Genomic DNA, 24,784 nt, shown 5'->3' with positions numbered 1-24,784 from the left:
TGTATTTTCTCTCGTGAAGTCTTCTCTTTATAGTAGACCTGGATAATGATATGCCTACCTCCTGGAGAGTGTTCTTCACTTGGCTGGATGTTGTGGAGGGGTTTTTCTTTACCATGTTAAGGATCCTACGATCATCCACCACTGTTGTCTTCCGTGGACGTCCACGCCTTTTTGTGTTGCAGAGCCCACAGTGCGTTCTTTTTTCTCAGAATGTACCAAACTGTGGATTTGGCCACTCCTAATGTTCCTGCTCTCTCTCTGATGGATTTTCTTTTTTTTTTGCAGCCTAAGGATGCCCTGTTTCACTTGCATTGAGAGCTCCTTTGAATGCATGTTGTGGGTTCACAGCAACAGCTTCCAAATGCGAATGCCACACCTGGAATCAACTCCAGACCTTTTACCTGCTTAATTGATGATGAAATAACGAAGGAATAGCCCACACCTGTCCATGAAACAGTTCTTGAGTCAATTGTCCAATTACTTTTGGTCCCTTGAAAAAGAGGGGTCTACATATTAAAGAGATGTAATTCCTAAACCCTTCCTCCAATTTGGATGTGAATACCATAAAGTTAAAGCTGATGGACTGCACTTTAAGCCCATATTCATTATTTAACTGTAACTTGAATTTCATTGGTATATATATGTGTGTGTGTGTGTGTGTGTGTGTGTATGTATATATATATGTATATATATTTATATATTTATATATAAACAAATAGAAAGAAAAAGTGTTTCAATAATAGCACTCAGATATACTCCAAAATTATATATAATTATACTAATTTTATTGAGAACGTCAAAAAATAAAAACATATAAGTTAAAACAGTCCCTGATGCCACCCTATACAGATGCAGACGGAAAAACTCATTCAAATGAGAACATGCATAAGCAAAACATGATACAGTATGAGTGTAGCCTAGTATAAATGTATTAATTGAAGAAAAAGGGTCTAAAATAGTCCATCTCCCCAATAAGCCTAGCTGGTCTGCAATTCCAATGTGTAAGGGGAAAAAAAATAATATATATATATATATATATATATATATATATATATATATATATATATATATATATATATATAATTTTGTGTATGTATAAACTGTTCTCTATTTGGTATAATGAGCAATGTCATGACACATGGTTATGAACACATTAATTTCCAAAGCAGCATTATCCCCTTGTTGCTATCGCCGGGATTCCCTCTCCATGGCGGGGTAATTGGATGGTGGTTAACGCGTGATCGAGGTGCGATTTGCCGTGTCGAAGCTCCGGGAATCTCCCCCCTATGTTAGATATTGAAAGCACACGCTGGATTTTTTTCTCTTCTTCATGCCATTGATGTCTTCTTAAAAGCATCGTTACAAATGCCGGTGATTTTGCCACGGATACGCTCAGAATTGAGCAAAGAATGTCAGTTATGTTGGCAGAGTTGTAAAGCAGATGGAGGAAGATGTATATTGGCTGTGATCTTTATGGGTAAAACCATGATTCATGTTTAGAATTCTCCATCGCTGAGCAAAAAGGGTTAAGTAAAAAAAACTTCTGGGTGATAATTCTATTTAACCATATGCCATAATTCGGATTGTTTTCGGGCAAATCCACAATGACTTTAATTTCAAGCGTGTTGTCCATAAAGAGCCTATATAGACCATATAGAAGCAGGCCCATAAGTGTACATGAACCAACCTTGTATTCTGTTACTAGGATCCCTTTTTCCTTTCATTTTGGGGAGAGGAGAAAAGGGCTATTTTGATTCTCCTATAAGAATGAATGGTTCTGCTAGCCACTGATGAAGAAAGGAATGATGGTTTCTAAGGAGAAATGAAGAAAAATAAAAGCACAGCTGAAGATTTGAGTGAGATTTTTTTCATCTGTGTTTTTTTTTCTTTTTCTTTCTAAAAACAAACTTTTACAGCCCTGGTACTGCAGCTATTTGTCATGTCCTGGTCATATAAAAAAAACAAAAACACTTTGAATACGATAAGGAGGAAATTTAAAAATAAAGTCACCATTTTTAACGGATTGGATGGATCCATTATACATGTGTCTGTGCTGCCAACAGTGGGTTAATATTGTAATTGAGCTGTCAATGAAATCTAATTTTCCAATTAATAACCTTCCAATTATTCTGCTTAAAGCAGCAACACGGGGTTAACTTTAAAAATATATATTTATTTTTTTATTACTTATTATTTCAGCTCCAGGGACCCTCTGTGCCCAGAGATGCTTAACTACATAGTGGATGCCGGTATCCCTGCAGGCAGAGAAACGTTGTTCCTTAATTACTTGCGGTTTAAATGTTCCGCGTCAAACGGGCCAATAGGAAACCGTGACGTCATCCGTTACGGCGGCCTATTGGCTCGCGTGACCTGGACCTTTAAACTCGGCAGAGATACCGGCACCCCTTGGGGTTCGTCCATGCTGCCGAAGATCGTGCGGAGGCGCCCGCGTACGGCGCAATCCCATTGCCTTAAGGCATTGATCGCGCCCATAGACCACACGGGCGACAGCAGGAGGGGGCGCGCGTTGCTCGGGGAATCGGTTCAAAGTGATTTCTCGGCGCGGCGGGCAGGTCACGTGAGCGGTTCGCCCGATGAGGGCGATCTAGCTCCGTGACGTCACAGCACGCCCCCCCCCACACGGCGCATCTACCATGTCCGGAAAAATTACCCGCTTCACGCGGGTGGCGTCATGGACGCGCACGTCTCCGTGCGGGTGAAGGTTGCATGGACGCAGCCTTACAGATGTAAGTATCTCTGGAAGCAGACGGTCCGTGTTGCTGCTTTGAAAAGGACATATCTTTGAACTCTGAATCCTGGATCCTATTTTGAATTTCCCATTCCTGGTTGATTTTGACTTCATGCTATTTTATTTTTCCGTATCTTTTTACCCTTTATTTTTAAGAGTGCAACGTAGAAGTGTTTCTATTATAGGAAGTACAGTTTTTTTTTTCCCTGCCAAACGAACAACATTTGAGTAAATAACAGTATTCTGATTATTTGTAACACTGTCGGGTTTTGCTGTCCCTCTGTTAGAAACTTGCTTAGCTTTATTGTATTTTTAATGACTCTTTCCTTGTCTTCTTGTAGGCACTTGACGGCAACGTGTATGACCATCTTAAGGATTATTTAATGGCGTTCAGCAGGACTGAGTTAGAGGCGTGCCAGGCTGTACAGAACACATTCCAGTATTTATTAGAGACTTCCAGTAGGGTAAGAGTTTTGTTTTCCGTTTGGTGATTTTATTAGAAATTGAACACTTTCAAAATTATTATTTTTTTAAAAATGGAATTTTGTGTCCTGATGACTTTAGGAAACATTATTGGTGGAAAATAAAAATGTGAAGATTTGTGTTTTCCATTTTATTACTTCCAGTACCAGACGGACCTCAATCCAGTGGAGTCCATAATACAAAACCTTCTCATCATAAATGTCCATCAAGCTACTGTATTTTGGTTTGCCAAATACAGTATACCTACTGAATACCTGTTCTCTATTATACTGTACATATAAACTCAGATTTTGTTGTGGAGTCTCTAAAACGCCAAGAATTAAAACAATTACTAATCGTACAATGGCCAAGCATAAAATTACAAATATTAATGATCACTGCGGATATTTTGTTTTGGATACAAAAATAATAATTCCCGTCCCCTTTATGGGCACCCGTTTCCAATCCCAGGTTTAGATCCAGTAAGTAGGTTCAAAGTAAAGAAAAATATGCATACTGTATTTATACATTTGTGGTGCATTGTTGCTCATGACGGAGAATATACTGTCCTTGCAAATCACCACTGACCACGTTACCAAAATATAATCATATCACAGTGTGTAGAGGAGTCCACTTGTCCCCGTGGTCATCGCCCCCATGACTGTATTGTAATGTATCCTACCCCTGCGAGTGTCTAAATACAGCACCTGCCTGCTGTTCCTGCACTGCACCCACGTGAGAACGTGTGTGTCACATGGGCTGCAATCTACCCCACCACTTCCCCGTGGGGGATTTCCTCCTATTTCATGTCATGGCTACCCTAATAAAGGGTGTAAACGCAATGCGACCGAGTTTATTTGGGATTGCCCTGCTTTAACTGTTGTGTGCTGGAGACAAGCCCAGATTTAAGAGACTTGGGTGGGATACAACTCGCTTGAGTCCTGGATGCAATTAGCCTTCCTTTTATTTATTTATAAAGATGTTTTAGCAGGAAGTGATGTACTGAGAGTTACCTCTCATATACTCACGCATAAGGGTACAACTTTTATTGATCAATACTTTTTACTTGCCTGAAGCCAAGGTCTTGTAATGTTTTTACTTCTGCTGACCGCCGTCACTACTACTGTTGTATTCAAGTGTACATGAGCCCTGTAGCAGGGTCTGTAGGAGGTAACTGCATGAATTCCTAAATTAGCTGAAGCCAACTTCCCATGTTGTCTACAGTACTGTAGATATAGTAATTGAAATCCTGGAAAACCCCCTGAATGGCCAAGAAAAAGTTGAGGGGTTGTAGACGTGTGTGTGTTCCGGTTTGAATGTGTTGCCTGGTAAGTAAATACATGTACAACCTTTCAAATCAATAGGGTAGGTTTGCCCCTTCCTTCCTTTGGTGACTTCACCGGGCTTCGTTCATTTCCTTAATTATTGTAATCAAACTTAGTGGTATTGTATGTACAATCGTGGAAATGTCCATGCTACAGTACTTTCCTGTTTATTATTACTATGATTATAACAGTATCTTTTTTTTATTGTGACGTGTTTATTCTCGTCTGCACATGGTAGGGAAATTAGGTTATAATAAAAAATCCCTGTGCTTGAGAGTTTGCAAACCCCTCAAACAAAGAAGGGGTGACTGGCCCTAGGTGTACTGCACAAGGAGCTAGCACGGTGATGGAACTGGGACCTTCCACTTCATCCTTCTCACGGCTGTGGCCTTTGTTTTAACCAGATGTGGATAGTCAGAGCTACGTATAGATTTAGAGCAGCTAATATTGTACCTGATTGGAAGTCCCAGGCTGGTCTGTTGCCCTGGATTAGCAGAGCTGTCCTGATTTTGGAGTGAAAGTATGATTTGATACAATAAGGACAACTGGTCACACACACACAAGGAGAGAGAGAAGGGATGTCTGCCAAATATGAAGACACTCTACAGTGATGACCACGGCAAACATGGGCTACTGTAGCCGCTTGCCATTGCTGTGGCAAATAATGTCCAGGTTCACTATACTGTGAATGATACCAGTGAAATGAAGCTTTCCACTGTGGTTGAAAGTTGGTAACCCTAATTCTGCCTATGGCCTTACTATGTTCATATTGTAGTGCTAAATGTTTCTGTTAGTTACATAGTAGATGAGGCTGAAAAAAGACATATGCCCATCAAGTTCAACCTGGGCTAAATTTAGATGACAGATACCTATCCTATATTTGTACTTACAGTATTTTGAGCCTGTTGTATGTTGCTTTTGAGCAGGGTACACCAGTGTTTCTCAAGCCTCTCCTTTAGGAACCCCCAGCCAAACCAGCTTTTTCAAATGACCAACAAATTACTTGGGCCTCGGATATAGTACAGACGCACGAGCGCGTGACGTCACGCGCGTCTGTTCTTACCGAGATCCACCGCCTGCAGGTTTGCGCGACAGGGGGGCGTGGCGAGGGCGTGCCCGTGACATCACGTGAGCGGTTCGCCTTCATTGACTGAGCCACGCACGTGACCATTTTTTCTCGCCACGCATCGATCGCCTCGCACAAGCACATTGGCCTCCATTGGTTTGGCTTTTGGCGCAAGTGATGTTGCTCGCGCCGTAGCAACCACTATGGACGCAGCCTAAGCCCACTCTTCCCATGTGAACGTTTGCCTGGTTATTCCCAAACTGTGACCTGGCTGGGAATTGGTGTGGCCTGTCTGTACCATGTCGGAATGCTGTGTGTGTTACTTCCCATAACAGAAATGAAGAAAAAAACAAAACGCAGTTTGTTTCTTTGATATTTCAGACTTTCATGCACCTGAAATTCCCTCCCTTGGTAAGAGCCTAAATACTCCCTTTCATTGTCCGTTGTGCTTGCCGAGTTTCTTTTATTTGACGTCTTTGGCTTGGGTTTCAGTTGGATGTACGCGCTCATTCTGAACATACCGCATGCTTTATTTTCATGGTGACGTGCACTTTTGGGGATTTTTCTTCATTTGGTTTTTTTGTACACATCGTATGATTCAGCGCAGGGGTAAAGCTTTATGTTCCCAGAATTATTCTTTATTTCCTTTGTGTCTTCGGCAGCATTCGAATGGCAAGCGCGGCCATAAGACACCTTCTGGCCTTGGAGGAAAACTTACATCCCACCGACTTGAATGTAAGGCAGGGGTAGCAACTCCAGTCCTCAACCGGCCACCAACCGTTCAGGTTTTCAGGATATCCCTGCTTCAGTCAGACTGAGCCACTTGTGCTGCAGCAGGGATCTCCTGAAAACCTGAAGGTAGCTCTTGAGGACTGGAGTTGGCTACCCCTGCTGTAAGGTACATTCCATGTCCAGAAGGTGTCTAACGGTGGATGAGTGCTTGTTAAATATGGCCTTATACGGTTTGCAGCCTCCATAACTCTTTGTCGCCTCTGCTTTATTTCCCTAGGTGATGCGGAATTACAATCTCCAGCTATTCATACAAGAGAATTCAGTATTTCACAAAGCACAGCCCTTCCAGTTCCAGCCAAGCGACAGTGACACAGTAAGGGAACTGGTCTTGGCCTATTTCACGTATCACGCTTGCTAAGTATAATTCAGTGTTTTTTGAAGGGCTGGTAAGACCGTAAACATACAGTACACCACATTAGCATCTCGCAGTGTGTGAACGTCTTTCGTCTCGCTAACCCATTAAAATGTGTACTTAGTGACAGATGGAGGCAGATATTACGCCGTCTGCTATTTTACATCCTTTCAAATGGGCAACGACGATCGCTTGTGTCATTTTGCCAAGCTTAATGAAATGTGCCTGTTTCATACACCATAACCCTGTGGCTTCGGTAGTATTGAAGTCTTAACGTAGGTATTTAGTTATCTTTATAACACAACCGCCTACCTACCACATGCCACCTCGCCTGCTTGTGTGCCTCATAAAGTAATCACAGGACACACTTCGGAGGTATGGCTGCAGGTGTAAAGCTGAATGAAACAACAATAAGCACCTTGCCGTGGGGTTTTCCACGCGGTGACTGCAAGTGGGATAGCAAAATTGGATGATCTCACACGATGAGTGTATTTTAACCCAGTGTTGTCTGTTTTTGTCCTTGCGCGGCCCGTCTCAGAGTTTAAATGCTCTTCCGCTGGTGGACGTTGAACCTTCTCCTGTGAGTGCTATGAGAATGACTTTAGCAAAGGTATACACCGCTCCGCAGCTTGTCACCCACGCTGTATCCATTGTGTGCATGATCGTGGCATTTAAACGCACACGTACCTTTACACTTTCCTTCTCTTTATCATCGGAACCACGTATTTCATTGTAACATTCTCAGTCTTTTTTTCCCCCCCCTTTTTTGTTTTACTTTTTCTATACAGTATATTGATTGAGACAACATTTTGGACCACTTAAAAATGGCCACCTCTTGTAAATTGAACCAGTTAGGTTTGAGCCATTAATTAGACGCTAGGAAAAGCCGGCTTGTACATTCCGTGGTCCTTGTTGTGCTGCTCAGAGTTGGACATTTGTGTGTAAATTAGGGAACCCTTTAAAGCCCCAGCCGGGCAGTAACGAGAATGTTGTACGTCTGGCCGACAGTCTCGTTATTTGGTTGTCTTGCCAGTGGTTCCAATGAGGACAGAAAAAAAATACCAGTGGTACTGGGCTTCTCTTGGGAGGTAAGACCAGTGGGACAGGGATTCTCTTGGAGGTAAGACCAGTGGTACTGGGCTTCTCTTGGAGGTAAGACCAGTGGTACTGGGCTTCTCTTGGAGGTAAGACCAGTGGTACTGGACTTCTCTTGGAGGTAAGACCAGTGGGACTGGGCTTCTCTTGGAGGTAAGACCAGTGGGACTGGGCTTCTCTTGGAGGTAAGACCAGTGGGACTGGGCTTCTCTTGGAGGTAAGACAAGTGGGACTGGTCTTCTCTTGGAGGTAAGACCAGTGGGACTGGGCTTCTCTTGGAGGTAAGACCAGTGGGACTGGGCTTCTCTTGGAGGTAAGACCAGTGGGACTGGGCTTCTCTTGGAGGTAAGACCAGTGGTACTGGGCTTCTCTTGGAGGTAAGACCATTGGTACTGGGCTTCTCTTGGAGGTAAGACCAGTGGTACTAGGCTTCTCTTGAAGGTAAGACCAGTGGTACTAGGCTTCTCTTGGAGGTAAGACCAGTGGTACTGGGCTTCTCTTGGAGGTAAGACCAGTGGTACTGGGCTTCTCTTGGAGGTAAGACCAGTGGGTGGTTATTCAGAAAACCACTGTTGCGAATATTAAAGCACCAGTCCAAGCTGCCATTTAAAAAAGTGTGCATCAAAACAATCCACACAATGATAAGTAATTCGCTAAGTTACTGATCGATCCATTCTCCTGTGATAGATCAGCGAAGATTCACTCGGGGGTTCACTAAATGGCTGTATGTGCAGCAGAAGAGGATGAAAGATGTAACGTTCTGTGGGGAAGATCATGTGACCAGGCACTCACTATATTCAATTGGTGCACTGCTAGAGAGAGGGCAGGGCTAAAAAGGGGTGTGTCAGAACCTGTTTCAGAAGAGGTAGGGGATGTGACTTCGTAAATGGTTGCTATAGAAACAAAAAATGCTTGTTACATTATAATACATTAAAAAGTCATTCAGAGTGGTTAAAAAAAATGCTACAAAAAAATTCTCGTAGTACAGAACTGGTTTATTTAAATAAAACACACACACACACACACACACGATATTGATTGGTCTGCAGCTTTAAAGGAGCAATCCAAGCAATATTCTACGTGTGATTTTTAAAAAAGAAATCAGTTCTATAGTATTAGATAATACTTAATACATTTTTTTTTATTATTAAAATCGAAATGCCATTTTGTAATGCGTTGTAATATACTGAGCATACTTTGATTTCTGTAGCAGGCTTTAGCCCACCTCTCAAGAAGTCCACTTTCCTGTTTGTGATCATTTGTTGCAAATGTTCACAGCAGTTTGAGCTGCAAACGGTAACTATAAGCAATGTTACAAGGATACATTGTAGCTGCTGAGTTACACTGACTGAAGGGTTGAGTGAAACTGAAAGTGAATTTAGTGAACCCTGGGGAAATAGGATCTTTGCTGATCGAACACGAGAGAACAAATTGATCGGCAACTTGGGTAATCCGTTTTGAGTAAAGATAATTAAAGGCTGCATATGTTAAAACATTTTTTTTGAAGTGCCCCTTGGGCTGTCTCTAAAAAGCTTGCAGAACGTCAGTGTCATTATTCTGTGGGAGATCACACACAGAGAACAGCAACGTGTGTTAAGAGAAATCCCAGGAGCATCATGGATTGCTGCTTGAAAGAAAGGTGGTACATCAGGTGCATTTACGGTATTTTGTAACCTATTTGCCACCTGAACGCATAGCATCACAATGCATTGCAAGTCCCTCTGGTAGGGAAGGGGGATTTGAGACCAGCTGATGAGCTTATTTAAAAAAGAAACAACAAGCTTTGAAGTTGAAATATTGCACCTTTTTTATTTTGGAATGACACGGGCTCCAAACGTCCCCAGTCAGCCCCACTGCATTGCTCCGTAACACTGCTCATCGCCACGTCAGACATCGCTAGCGCAGAAAGTAAGGGGTAAAGCAGGGGTAGCCAACGCCAGTCATCAAGGACCCATCAACAGGTCGGGCTTTGATATCCCAGCTTCCGCACAGGTGGTGCAGTCTTCGATATAGATATCCTGAAAACCTGATCTGTTGGTATTCCTTGAGGACCGGAGTTGGCCAGTACTGGGTTAAAGGATCAACGTTTGCCTTTGCCAAAAAGTTCCACGTTCAACATTTCTGACATGCAAATAATTCTGAAACAAATATTACAAATGGCAGATGTTACTGAGTGATCTGTTGCAGTGTTTTTCAACATTCAAAGGTGTACACACACTATATATATACACACACACACACACACACACACATATATACACACACACACACACACACACACACACACACACACACATATATACACACACATATATACATATACAGACACACACATACATACAGACACACACATACATACAGACACACACACATACAGACACACACACACATACATACAGACACACACATACATACAGACACACACACACACACACATACATATAGACACACACATACTTACAGACACACACACACATATAGACATACATACATACAGACACACACATACATACAGACACACACACACATACATACAGACACACACACGCTGTGGGAACTGCACCCTTACAGTAAGTATCACTGCTAGCAAACCACTGCTTAATTTAAACGAAGCACTAAAGCCTGCTACATGTAACAGGTTTTGTGTGAAGTGTTTTCTCAGTTCTCGAAGCGTCAGACATTCTCACATTCTTGTGGTAATTAACATTTTGGTCCTCCTTGGGGTAATGTACTATACTAAAACAAAGCCTTTTCTGTAAATGTGCCTCTAGCATTCCCCTAGCGGCATATTCCAGGGGAATCGGAATAGAGTATTTAAACCCCTTTTTTTTGTGTGTGTTCAGACGATGTTGAGAAATTGAAGGCTGATTGTCATTCTTGCTTTGAAAATTAGCTGTACTTTGGGTCTTGTTGAAGATATGCAAGTGTTAGACCTAGCCCATCAGGTTTCATCCGCCTTGCTGACAGAGGTTCACATCTCGCTCTTTAACCACTTCCGAAAGAACATATCTGAGAAAACGACACTTGCACACAAACTAAACTTCAAAAGGTGTTTTCAGTTTTATCACTCGCAATCTATGGGTGTGCGTTAATGATCAGGCTTCAGAACCATCCGTTCTGGTGATGGGAGAGAACACGCTGCTCTTTTTTTGTGTCTTTATGCTCCAGAAAACTTAACTTCAAAGCCTATCCCAGGAGTGCTGAAGAATCAAAGAAGATAAAAATCAGTGTGAGAAGCCAGAAACCATTTGACTCCTTTGACCTTCACCGCACCGCAGTGAGCCTGGCCGCTGTACTTTAGCAGCATTTAAAGCAGCTATCAGTTCAGCTCCTTTTTGTTCTGCATTATGTGGCTGTTACAGAACCGACACATTTATAGACACCTGGAAGCTCCTCTCCCAGGAGCAGAGTTGTCAGAGGTCGCCGACCCTGAAGCGTGAGAAGGGGCTGCACACTTGCGTGAGATTTCCCCTTCTCACCTCCGCTGGGGGCGGAGTTAGGACACAGTGGGGGTCATGCTGCAATAGGCAGGGTTTCAATGGGAATGGGCGGGGTTATGATGCAATGGGTTGGTGTGAATGGGCGGGGGTATGACTATGGATTGGCATTGGTGTGAATGGGCGTTGTTCTGACTCAATAGGTTGGCATTGGTGTGAATGGGTGGGGTTATGATGCAATGGGTTGGCATTGGTGTGAATGGGTGGGGTTATGATGCAATGGGTTGGCATTGGTGTGAATGGGCGGCAGTGCCGCAGACAAATTCCCTGGGGCCCGGGACTAGAGTTATGATCGGGCCCCTCCCTCTTCCCGTGTCTGCGGTCTTGCGAGTCCCTCCCCCCCCATTTCACACATCGCGAGCCCCCTCTATTTCCCCTGTCTCACTTTTACCCCCTCAGCCCTTCTCTCCTTTCACTCCCCCCTTTCATCAGTTACCCCACTCTCACTCAATCCCCCCTCCTCACACTCATTCCGTGCCCCACACACACAAACCACCCCCACAAAATACATACAACCCTCCCATGCCTCCCCAAATATATACAAAAAAAATCACCCCCAAATACATACAACCCCCACCCCCAAATACATACAACCCCCACCCCCAAATACATGCAAAACTTCCCACCCCCCAAATACATACAAACCTCATCCCCAAATACATACAACCCCCACCCCCAAATACATACAACCCCCACCCCCAAATACATACAAAACATCCCACCCCCCAAATAAATACAAACCCCATCCCCAAATACATACAACTCCCCCATTCCTCCCCAAATACATACAAAACATCCCACCCCCCCAAATTCATACAACCCCATCCCCAAATACATACAAAAAATCCCACCCCCCAAATATATACAAACACCACCCCCAAATACATATAACCCCTCCAAATACATTAGAAAAAAAACACCCCAAATACATTCAAATCCCCCCACCCACCAAATACATACAAAAATAAAAATAACACTCCCCCCCCCCCCCTCCCACAAATAAATACAAACTTATCTACCTTGGTCTCAGTCCTCTAGCCGGGCCCGGTGGCTGCAGGGGGGTCCGACTGTCCGTCCTCTCCTTGCCGCCGGGCCTGGCTCTCCCCCAGCTGCGGGCCTCCCTCACTAACACTGTCCCACGCTGAGCTGCTGGCGCGCGCCGGGCGTCTCTGATGCCGTTGCGCACCGGAAGCTGAACCCAGCTTGCTTCCGGCGCGGGCTGACGTCAGAGAGGCGTGAGACCGTGTCAGTGAGGAAGGCCCGCAGCTGGGGGAAAGCCGGACCCAGCGGCAATGAGAGGACTTGCAGCCACCGGACCCGGGCCATTTGTCCCGGCTTCCCCACCCTGTCGGCGGCCCTGATGGGCGGGGTTATGATGCGATGGGTTGGCAATGGTGCGGGGGTTTCAGACCATCTCATGGTTTTCCTCAAAGTGAGATTTACCTCCTGCTGTGGTACAGAGCGCTAATGCGTGAGTTGACCAGGCTGGGCATGCCAACATGTGAAGGAGAGGAGGAGGAGGATATTGGGGAATCGGTATGCCCCCCAACACATCCAGAACTCCCAAACACTGCTCAGTTAGGAAACGCAGAGACATAACACGATATGGCTTTATCGGCCTGCATCGGCTTCATGGCCCTTTTAGAAACCACAATAACCGTTGCATGTAAGCAGGTGTGAGACTGGGGTTTTCGCTTCCTTAAAGCTGACGGCACACAGTCCTATGACAGGCCCTGCAAATCAGGAGACAGAAGTGCATCTCCAAGGTAGCTCAGCAGCATGGTACTTGGTATACTATTGCAGGGGCGCTAAACTCCAGTCCTCAAGAACACCCCCCCCCCCCCAACAGGTCAGGTTTTCAGCATACCCTTGCTTCAGCACAGGTGGCTCAGAGGCTGTATTCGACTGAGCCTCTGAATGATGCACCTGTGCTGAAGCTGGGATATCCTTACAACCTGACCTGTTGGGGCTTGGATCTTGAGGACTGGAGTTGAGCACCCCTGTTCTAATGCACTGTCAGCTCATGCAGTAGTATAAAAGCACAGTTTAGTAGACATGGGTGCATCAAACATTGGTCTCCAAGGAGTTTTCTATTGTCCATGAAAAAGCCTTTGAAATTGCCGTTTGGCAGCTCTCGGGCAGTGTGGGTGATGCTGTATCACTGCAGAACTCCAGGTACGAGGCGTTGGATCCCTTAGCCGCTGTACTTCATGTTACTGAATTACACATTTTCTTCATTTTGAATGGAAAAAATCCTGTGACTGCAACTCCATGTGACTCTGCTGAGTGGCCACGTTTACAGATTGGTCACGAAGGATGGACTGCTACTTTGAATAAAGTGGCTGGTATTGTTACAGAATTAGGTACATTCACGGCCAGCAGCGCCCTGTAGGGCCAAATTGATAGTTATTTGTTTAATATGCTAAAACGATATGATTCATAACTAAATTATATTAAAAAAAATTTTTTTTTTTAAAGTTTAACCTGAAAATGTCTGTAAACATTGTAACCTGGTGGATTTTTTTACTGCCCTCCTCGCTCTTGCCCTGCCCCTTGTCTTTCCAGTTAAATATTTGACATGCAGGGGACGTGCATAAATCTGACTGATCGCTGAGGTGCAAAAAAACAAGTTTGACATTCAACCCTCCCTTTCATTTAGTGCCCCCGTAAAATAACATATGTAATGTAAAACCTTATTTTAAATGTCCAATTAGCAGTTTTTATCATGTTCCTGTGTATGACAGACCCAGAATGGTCTTTCTCCCTCCAGCAAAAAAAAAAGAGGTACATGAGAATTTTACCAGGTAGTGTTAGGACCTGCAAATTGGTCATGCCTTGATGTGGCTGCGTTGGCCAAAGGGATTAACTAAATGACTCTTACCCATGAGCAGATTAGCACTGAAGTTTTGTACTAAAGGCTGTGTCTCTTTGGATGTTGCGCTGGGCATTTCTGTTTTTCTGATTTTAAAATTAGTTCTATGCGCCCTTATTTTTTTTTTAAAGAACAACAATTGCCTAGATTTACACTATCAAACTTGCTGGATCACGTTGTTTCGTTCATGTTAGTCCTGCATGGGATTGTACCTTATTAAGGTAGGTGGATCTTAGCTCTCCTGTTACAGAGGACTGTGCTCTCAATATTAAAGAACTGTAAAAGTGCGTGGTTTCTTCACACAAAGCCGAGACAAGGGGACATCCGAAAAGGATTTCCATGGCCCAGCATTGCATGGTCAGCTGTGCTCTTCCTGGCTTGCAGGGCACTGGGAAACCCTCTCTTCCTCTCCATCAAGATACTTTGCATTGTCCAAAAATGCTGGGACAGCAGAGTTTGATCCAAGACGAGAAAACCCTTGGCTTAAACAGCAGTTTTATATGGAATATTTCCTGTTGATTCAAACTGTGCACTTTTTAAAGAGCCCAGTGGTTGAGCAACCTTGTGGTTATAGCATAGACCTCTGAAGTGGAAGATGCATCCCCAGTCCATGGAGCTTTAAGACACATTACTTTATCCAACTGTATTTGACAGCCACTGATAGCGAAGAATATTTATAGTCTATTTATACTTTATTCCAGAGCTGAGGGTGCTGCTGTTGTAAGACGCTGTCTTTTTTGGGGGGAAATGGAAGTGTGTAGGGCTTTCCCCATTTTTTACTTTACCTCTGTGGGAACGTAGTACGTTAGATTTTTGCATTTTTATCTCATCTTTATCGCTCGTTGGATTTTGCGCCCCTCTCACCCCGATGAAAAACCTTATTATAAATGTCTTGATGACTGATCACACCAACATGATTTGAATAATTTGAATACACCAAATGAACTATTCGGCGTGGTCTTTTCCAGGGGTGCTCAACTCCAGTCCTCAAGCCCCTCCCAAAAGGTTAGTATTTCAGGATATCCCTGCTTCAGCACAGGTGGCTCAATCAGAGGCTCAGTCTTTGACTGAGGTTTGCTGGGTGCGCAAACGAAAAAACACTTGAACCTTGACACCTCTAAAACCAAAACAAGAACAACTCTTGGCACTCTAGAATGACGAAATAAATACTTCATTTATGACACAGTCGGGAAGATACAAAAGCAATACCCCAACGCGTTTGTCCCTACAAAGTAGGGTATTTATTTCCAGTATTTATTTCTTCATTCTAGAGAGCCAAGAGTTTTCCTTGTTTAGTTCAATTGAACTGAAAATTATATATACATATATATTTGTATATATATTTATTTGTTTATAAAATGTTTTACCAGGAAGTAATACATTGAGAGTTACCTCTCGTTTTCAAGTATATCCTGGGCACAGAATACATAGTTACAATGAGTGAAAAGGGTTATACAGTACACTATATACAAGACATTGCATGCACAGTTAAAGATAATATATATTATAGGCGTATATAACAGTTACAGACCACATTAAAATGTGAGACAAATTTAGTTTTGAAAGAACTTAGACTGGTGGTGGATGTGAGAGTCTCCGGTAGGTTGTTCCAGTTTTGGGGTGCACGGTAAGAGAAGGAGGAGTGGCTGGATACTTTGCTGAACCTTGGGACTATGAACAGTCTTTTGGAGTCAGATCTCAGATGATAAGTGCTGCATGTGGTAGGGGTGAGGAGCTTGTTCAGATAGACCGGTAGATTGCCCAGAAAGTATTTGAAGGCAAGACAGGAAAGATGAACTTTGCGCCTAGACTCAAATGATGACCAATCTAGTTCTTTGAGCATTTCACAGTGATGTGTGTTATAGTTGCATTGGAGAACAAAACGGCATATTGAATTGTAGAGGGTATCAAGTTTGCTAAGGTGGGTTTGGGGTGTCGTGCCATATACTATGTCCCCATAGTCTCTAATTGGCATTAGCATCTGCTGTGCGATACGCTTTCTGACCAGCAGACTTAGGGAGGATTTATTCTTATATAATACACCTAGTTTGACATACAGTAGGTTTTAGATGTCAAGGTATCAATGTGCAACCCAAATGTTAAATGGGAGTCCAACCATATGCCCAAATATTTTAAACTAGTAACAGGGGCTAGGATAGTATTAGAGTTGGTTCTGATCTGTAGCTCCTTCATTGGAAGCTTTAGGCTGAGTCCACGCTGGCGCTGATCGCGCTCATGCTTGAGAGTGGTGACATCACCAACTCTTCAAGCATGAGCGTTGTGTTGTCCTGCAATAATTTTAGAGCAGTAGCAGGGGGGGGGGGGAGGGGGCATGGCTATGAAGGGAAGGGGTGTGCCATTGGCTGGATCGGGGCTGTGTGTGTGTCTGTGTCTCTGTGTGTGTGTGTGTCTCTGTGTGTGTGTCCATTCTCTCCCTCCCCTCCTCTCTTTCCCCCCTTCCCTCCTCTCTCCCCCTTCCCACCTCTCTCTCCCCCCTTCCCACCTCTCTAACCCCCCTTCCCACCTCTCTCCCCCCCTCCCCCTTCCCCACCTCTCTCTCCCCCCTCTCTCCCTCCCCCTTCTCTCACCTCCCTCTCTCTCTCCTTCCCCCCCTCTCCCTCTCCCCCTCTATCCCTCACCCCTCTCTCTCTCCCCCTCTCCCTTTCTCTCCCTCCCCACTCTCCCTTTCCCCCCTCTCTCTCTCCCTCCCCCTCTCTCCTTCCCCCCTCCCCCTCTTCCCCTTCTATCCCTCACCCCCTCTCTCTCTCTCCCTCTCCCCCTATCTCTCCCTCTCTATCCCTCCCCCTCTCTCTGTCCCTCCCTCCCTCTCCCCCTCTCTCTCCCCCCTCCTCTCTCCCCCCTCTCTCCCTCTCGAACCGTCTCTCCCTTCCCACTCTCACCCCCCCCTCTCCCTCCCCCCTCTCTCCTCCCCCTCTCTCCCCCTCTATCCCTCTCCCCTTCTCTCTCCCTCCCCCTTCTCTCTCCCTCCCCACTCTCTCCCTCCCTCTCCCCCTCTCTCTCCCTCCCCCTCCTCTCTCTTCCCCCCTTTCCCTCTCCCCCTTTCCTTTCTCTCCTCTCCCCCCCACACCCGTCTTTTCCCCCCGTTTTGCATCTCTCCGCCCCCCCCCCCGCTTTGCACCGCTCCCCCCCCCCCTTAGCATCTCTCCGCTCCCCCCCCCCCCCCTTCGCATCTCTCCGCTCAGCACTGCCTCTCTCTCTCCCCATTGGTCAGGGCAGTCACCTCCCTTGTCTCCCCTCGTGCCGAGTCAGCGCTAGTGGGGACTCAGCCTTAGACATGTAGCCTTGGTCCCAAATACCATTGTTACAGCCTTGTCAGTGTTTAGAAACAGTTTGCTTTGGGAAATCCAATTTTCAAGTCTCAAAAAGTCAGATTGAAGTATGTGTTCAAGGTCGGAGAGGCTAGGGCTGTGTGCATATATTTGTCGAGCTATATATATAGTTTGCTTTCAAATTAAATATAGTTAAATTGAAAGGCAACTGTACAAACAGTTCCTGATAAGTAATAATCATGCCAGAAAAATGAGACGTGTCTCTAGACTAAAGATTGAAACCTATTTGTCAATAGTTTGTTGTGTGAACACTAATCAGTTTGCACATTGTATAAGGAGGTGCCATTCATAATAACACCCCTAGATTTGACAGAGATGAAAGTAAGTTAGTAATGACCTTTATCATAGTAATTGACAGTATACACGTACTGTACATGGCAAGATCAAACAAAGTAAATAACTTTAATCTTAATGTTTTCATACTGGATGTATAATGAGACCGCTTACACAGATGTGACATTGGGCCTCGAGCTGGGTTCTCCCATTTTTAAATACTCTGAATTAACCACAATGCTACTCCTTTTACATTCGAACAGAGGAGCAAGTCATTTGTTCAGAGATGGTACATTCTGAAGCTCTGCATCTTTTTTACTTTAAAATAGCTTAAACTTGAGGGTGTCCATCCATTTGGTCCTACACCCAACAACCCCAGGGGTTTGGAAGTACTACCCCCCCCCCCGAGCCAATCATTAAGGGTGACCTGTGAGCTGACAGATGCAGAAAGCTGGCCAAATTAGTGACGTGAAATTAAAAAAGGGAGAGTCAGTTGCTAAGGCTGTGATTGCTATTATACAATAACCATCACCCTCTTAATGGGAAACCGGAAAATACTGGCCAACGTTGGAACATAGCTACCTTCTCAACGCTACGGGTGGTCCATGAGCAGAATGGTGCTCGTGTCGGCTCTGCAGATTTAGCTGCTGTTAACGTTCTATAAATGTATTAGAAAGCCTCACTTTCCACTGTTCTTTGTCAAGCACCTTTACAAGCAGTTAGAAAAGAAAATCATTAAATCAGTGTTTTATAGTCTCTGGCAAGAATATGTACGGTTTCTTTGCCAATATATTAAAGAACATGCCCACACAAGTGCCTCTAATCCCTCTGGTGCTGGGGAATGTGATGCCAGACCTGCCTTATGTTACTCTCCTCTCAACACCTTTTTTTGCCAGAGCAACGAGTAGCGTTTTTGCTATGCAAAGTGTAGAGCAGGGGGTGCTAAACTCCAGTCCATAAGCCCCCCTCCCCCACCCCCCCAACGGGTCAGGTCTTCAGGAAATCCCAATCAGAGGCTCAGTCAAAGACTGAGCCTCTGATTGAGCCACCTGGGCTGAAGCAGGGACTGATTGAGCCACCTGACTGAGCACTTGAGGACTGGAGTCGAGCATCCCTGATGTAGGAGTTTGCAAGCAAATGGTTGTCATCTAATGTCATGGCTTTTGAGCCTATTTCTAAGCAGATGTAGGATTTTTCTTTGCATTCCATTAGAGGCTCTCAAAAACTGTAAGCGGCTGTGCTGTTTTCTCACATACATTCTGCAAAGCAAACATTTGATTTCTTGTTTGGCTTCTTTGACGATCGGGGTGCTCTTTTTAGAGGGGATTCTGAAAACAGATAGTATGTTTACTACCAGTACCCTATGTGGATTCTCCACTCTAGCATTGTGGCCAAGCACTGCCATCTACTGCACTTATTCCCTCACCTGCTGTACATGCAGCTCAGGGAATAATCATACCACTTAGATTGTAACCTCACAGGGACAGGGATTTCCTTTTCTATTATATTGTCTGACTTTGCTGCGCTTATTGTATTATTATAATTCCCTGTACTGTATTGTGTTTGTATAGCGCTAAGTACACTGTCGGCGCTATATGAATACATATATACATACATACAATCCCAGTCTTGGGACCCAAACATGAGAAGGGAAGGTCAACTTGCCCGTGGACGGGGAAGGCGTGTCTTTCATGACACAGAGACATGACACGAGGAATGAGCTGAAGTTTCAGTTTATCCTGGCCACAAACTTTGAAAACGTATATACTGTAAAAATAGGTAAATGAATCTGTTGAATGTTAAATCATTAATTACCAAGGTTTTACCCCTTAAATATGTCACTGCCATTTTGGATCTAGGAGAGACTGCACTACCTTTAGTGACCTCTCTCAAAGCTGTCCAAAAGTGCCCATTGTGAAGCTTCTGCCAGATTCTGTAGTCGGTTAGACTGAGCAGTATATAGTTGGTACATACAGTGGGACAATCATTTCAGAACCCTGTGTGCTTGACCTAGTGTCCAATCTATATGGCTCGATTTAAATTCTCTTAGCCTGCGGCCAGTGAGGCAGGGTTTAATGAGTGCTATCTACTCACCAACATACTGTAGCTAAACATGGTCATTTGATGCAGTGAAGGACACACACAATGGATATTCTCTCATTCTCACTTCTAAACAGTTGCCGTTTTTAAACATTACTAGCCAACTGATGTCCATTTCAGAGCCCATCTCACTGCTTTATAATTTGTGGAGGAAGTTGATCTCCTGTTTTTATTTTGATGGGTGTCACTGTTACGAGTTGTGGTTCCGTACTGATTTGGTCCATTCTGTGTTGGGTGCTTCTGCTGGACACTCTAGAACACTGATGTTTATGAATCAGTCACAGCTGTAAGAACTCTTGTTCTACAACTTACTTTTTCTTTTATCTTACAGAGCAGGCAGCTGGAATCCGAAACGGGCACTACAGAGGAGCACAGCCTAAACAAAGAGGCCCGGAAATGGGCCACGCGTGTGGCACGGGAGCACAAAAACATCATCCACAGCCAGCGGGTATGTATAGTTATATCGTTAAATAACCATACGGGAACTGGGGACTTCCATGAGCTTTCTGGTGTACAAATGTCACTTTCAAATGTATTCTCCTTAATTATTATTCTTTAAACTTAAACAGAGCTGAACACATACTCAATACTGTACAAGGTGTAATGAAGGTAGGTTAGACACGGAAGTAGAAAATCAGTGGAGGGGAAAGTGCTTCATGTGTCAATGGGAAAAGTAGGACCGGCACCATGGATGAGAGGCGGTTACTGTGGCTGTAGAGCAAAAAGTACGTAGTAGTATTAGAAGAAAAAGCGCAACATGTAGACTAACCTAGGTGGGAATACTATTGAAAGTCATTCTCTAACAGGTGGATTTTTTCTTATGATTTGAAAACGGGTGAAGGTGGGTTTGTAGGGTGTTTGAGGTAGAGAGCTTATAATTATAATGTAAGTCTGTAGTCCTAATAATAATAATAATAATAATAACAATAATGCCTCTTCTCTGTTGTTATAGTATTTTCTGATAACACAGCCCCTTAGTAGTCTCTTTATAGTCCTTATGCTAGTAATACAGCCCCTTAGGAACTAATATTCTAAGGACAGTGGTGCGCAAACTGGGGGGCGCGGGAGATTTGTCTGGGGGGGGGGGGGGCGTGGGCGGTTGCAGAGGTCCCGCACCCCTCCCCAAGGCATTTAAATGAAATGCCGGGGATCGCTTGAGGCCTCTGCAACAGCAACACTTAAAGGGATTCAGACGCGTCTCAATGGCAGCGCGGCATGAAATGACGCCGCGGGTCATGTGACGTGACGTCACCGGCGTTAAATGACGCAGTGTCACGCGACCTCGGAGCATCATTTGACGTAGCTGGCAGGTAGGAGAGGGGGCGTGAGACTGGAGGAGGCCGGGCAGGGGGGGTGCAGCTTCAAAGGTTTGCGCTCCCCTGTTCTAAGTGACTAGTTATTTGGTCAGAGAACACCTAAGCCCGGGTTTGCCAACTCCAATCCTCAGTGGTGAAATGTGCAAATTCGGCAATGGGGAGGACCCTGTTTGCCCTTTCACTTGGATTATGAATATGTTGTTTTTTTGCCCTGGGTCACTACTTGCCACCATTTTAACCTGATGAAGGGCACCGACCTCCGAAACGTTGGGCCATCTTGAGTTTCTGCTAACAACCAATACAGAAGGCTGAGGCCCAAGCATTTTGGGTGTTCTTGTGCGGCAGGATCACATCGATTTTGTTCTTGTGGGATACTCGGTATCTCTGTACACTGCAGGAGGGAAGCCCGCACATAACCCCATGGGTGCCTGAGGTAAATGCATTGGTGGTCCCGCCCTGGTAGTAGCTAAAGGGTTAACATCTGCTTTTGCAAGACTACAACATTGGAAGTCAAATGGTATTTTCCTTGGCAGGCTTCCTCTACAGCAGGGGTGGCCAATGCCAGTCCTCAAGGGCTACCAACAGGTCAGGTTTTCAGGATATCCCTGCTTCAGCACAGGTGGCTCAATCAGTCCCTGCTTCAGCACATGTGGATGTCTGTGCCACCTGTGCTGAAGCAGAGATACCCTGAAAACCTGACCTGTTGGTAGCCCTTGAGGACCGGAGTTGGCCGCGCCTGCTTACAGTATATAAATATTTGAGCACAGCCATGTTTTTTGCATTATTTAATTGAACGGTTATTTAGCAGTCTGTAGCTAAGCAGTAAAACACAGGCATTTTTTTCCCTTCTAAATGTCTTTTTTTTTTTTTTTTTTTTTTGTTATATCAGGGAGTTGGGCCAAACCAACCGACAGCAAACATAACTCCCGTAAATGTGCAAGCCTGCAATATCCTACTGCTATAAAAAAAATCCAAGCCATGTACAAACCAGAAAAAGGTGTTGCAAAGTGCCTACGTGTTATTGACATTCCCACTGGTCATGGCTTGGTGTTTGATTTCAAACAGTGGTTTAACTATATCAGAAAGTGCCCGCACTGCAGACAGCCAATGCTACCATTATGCGAGGCTTCAAAAGCTTACGAATAAAACTTTTCGCTGGCCTTCCCTCCCGCCACTCCCCCCCCCCCCCCCCCTGCTGTTAACGTGCTCTGCTTTACACATGTTGTATGTGTTGGAGACATTGTAAAGGCAGAAACACCTAGAAACGAGGCACACGGCGCTACAGAGCAGAAGACTCTGAGCCTTTCGCTGCGTCACCGACGGAGTTAAGGTTTACGAGGGTTGTAAATCCCCTGTTATATGGGACAGAGCAATGCAAGTATGGGAGCATTTTGATCCTAAGCCGTGTGCAGCAGAGCAGTGCACGTTAGGCTAGCATGGATGGGCTGGAATTGCTTGCAGTGGAACGCACCAGATTCTGCGACGCTGCTTTTGCCAAGTCTGCATTTTTTTACGCCGTGTGAATAATTGAATGTTTAATTCATGTTTAGGCGCTGTAAGGAAATGGAGTCCGGTATATTAGTCGAGCACAGGGGTAGCCAACTCCTGTCCTCAAGAGCTACCAACGGGTCAGGTTTTTGGGATATCCCTGCTACAGCACAGGTGGTTTAATCAGTGGCTCAGTCGAAGATTGCACCACCTGTGCTGAAGCAGGGATATCCAAAAGACCTGATCGGTTGGTAGCTCTTGAGAACTGGAGCTGGCTACCCCTGGTCTAGCAAGATGTTTTCAGGAATTTCTAGGGCACGTTGGTAACCTGTCTCCAGTCTTACAGTGCTGAAAAAGATCAACCAGTCATGCCAAAAGAACAAAAGAGCTGTCCCTGAATGGGTTGCCAGCTCTGAAACTAAAGCTATGTAAAGAGAGCAAGCTAAATGGGTCGTGGGCTGATTTGAATGTTTGAAGAGCAGGACCCTCACACCTTTTTTTTATCTGCAGAGCCATTCAATTCAGGGCAAAACCCACCATGATTTATTGGGACGCTTTTGAAAGTGAACATTATTGCCTGGGAGACATGGAATAAGGGGAATGACACTATAATACACACACCCACACAATGCGGGGACAAGTCGCTGATTTAGGATTTCTGTAATGTTTGAGAGACTGTAACATGCTTGAAAGATGTGAGCTGGCGATGGCCTATTAATGTCAGATGCTGAGGCTTCATCCGATGGGTCGGTTGGTACCTGAAACATTGTTACTGTCTCACTGGGGGTTCTCCCTTCTGGTTATGTTTTTTTTTTATTGTTTTCATTATTTGTGTTCTATTTTGACTGTTTTTTTGGTATTGTTTGATTTCTTTTTTTTTTATGCTTATTTGAGTGCAATGTTTGCTAGAATTCGAGGTTTACCCCTTTGATGCTGTTTATTTCTTCTCATTATTATTTAAAAAATTTTTTTTTTATTATTATTCCTTTATTATTATTTTTTACATTTTGAAAAATGGTCTCAAAGTGCTACATTTCACTGGGACAGACAATTTATAATGAAACTCCTGCTTTATATGACAGACCAAGAATCGAACCGAACCATCAGAAGCAATTATTCTTTGTTTTATTTGGATTTACATCACAAAGTTGGCAAAGCCTCATAAAAGAAAAAGACAAAAAAACTTAAAACATTTATGTCACATAAATATGGACAATGAACGTAGATTGTAAGCTCTTCAGGGCAGGCACTCCTTTTCCTGTTACTTTTATGTCTGAAGCACTTATTATCACTATGTGTTATATTATTATGTCATGTATTACTGCTGTGAAACGTGATGTACCTGGATGGCACTATATTAATTACGACACACATGCATACATACACACACGCATACACACACAGACACACACACAGACACACACACAGACACACATACAGTACATAAATACATACACACACATACATATACACACGCACACACATACACACACATACATACATACATACACACATACATACACACACATACATTGGAATAGGCTTGTTACAGATGTGCCCCTCACGCTACTTTCAGATTCTGATCTCTCTTCTGTCTCCCCTCCACGCAGGCCCTTGAAGAGCTTGAATGTCAAAGCATTCCGGTCTCAGAACAAAGTCGAACAGAGTTTGAACAAAAATTAGAAGACGCAAGGGAGAATATCCGCAAGGCTGAGGTACAGCGCTGTGTTGTGTTATGCTCCTAGAGATTGGGATTCCAATCTGACATCAGAATGTGAGTGTTCTTCTCTGTTGAATGGTACACACTGCATTGTTCACATGGTGATGTTACAATAATGAATACATCCAATCAGTATTATGGAAGCCCCTACACTGCCGGAGTGAGAAGTAACACATTGCTTTGCTAGTCCCTCTGCAGTAGGGGTGGCGAACTCCAGTCCTCAAGGGCCACCAACAGGTGAAGCAGGGTTAGCCTTAAAACCTGGCCTGTTGGTGGCCCTTGATGACTGATGTTGGCCACCCCTGCTCCAGTCTTTCCCGTCGCCAT

General features: G+C 44.4%; 1 protein-coding gene across 9 annotated transcripts in view; it reads left to right on the top strand.

Annotated features, from left to right (window-relative positions):
- The window catches only part of FCHSD2 (FCH and double SH3 domains 2), a 237,785-nt gene that overhangs the window by 174,989 nt on the left and 38,012 nt on the right, over positions 1–24,784 (top strand). For 4 of the 9 annotated variants that reach the window (XM_075592710.1, XM_075592708.1, XM_075592703.1 and 1 more), the window contains 6 exons: positions 3,091–3,213; positions 5,984–6,013; positions 6,612–6,707; positions 7,285–7,356; positions 20,265–20,381; positions 24,348–24,452. In XM_075592710.1, coding sequence (XP_075448825.1) covers positions 3,091–3,213; positions 5,984–6,013; positions 6,612–6,707; positions 7,285–7,356; positions 20,265–20,381; positions 24,348–24,452 — 543 coding nt within the window. The remainder of the gene's footprint in view (positions 1–3,090; positions 3,214–5,983; positions 6,014–6,611; positions 6,708–7,284; positions 7,357–20,264; positions 20,382–24,347; positions 24,453–24,784) is intronic. The other 5 variants (XM_075592705.1, XM_075592706.1, XM_075592709.1 and 2 more) reach the window with 3 other exon arrangements.

Source organism: Ascaphus truei, chromosome 3 (assembly GCF_040206685.1).
Source record: "Ascaphus truei isolate aAscTru1 chromosome 3, aAscTru1.hap1, whole genome shotgun sequence".
In the NCBI taxonomy this organism is placed as follows: Eukaryota; Metazoa; Chordata; class Amphibia; order Anura; family Ascaphidae; genus Ascaphus; species Ascaphus truei.
Note: the sequence above shows the minus strand (reverse complement) of the source record. Positions and strands in the feature narration are given on the sequence as shown.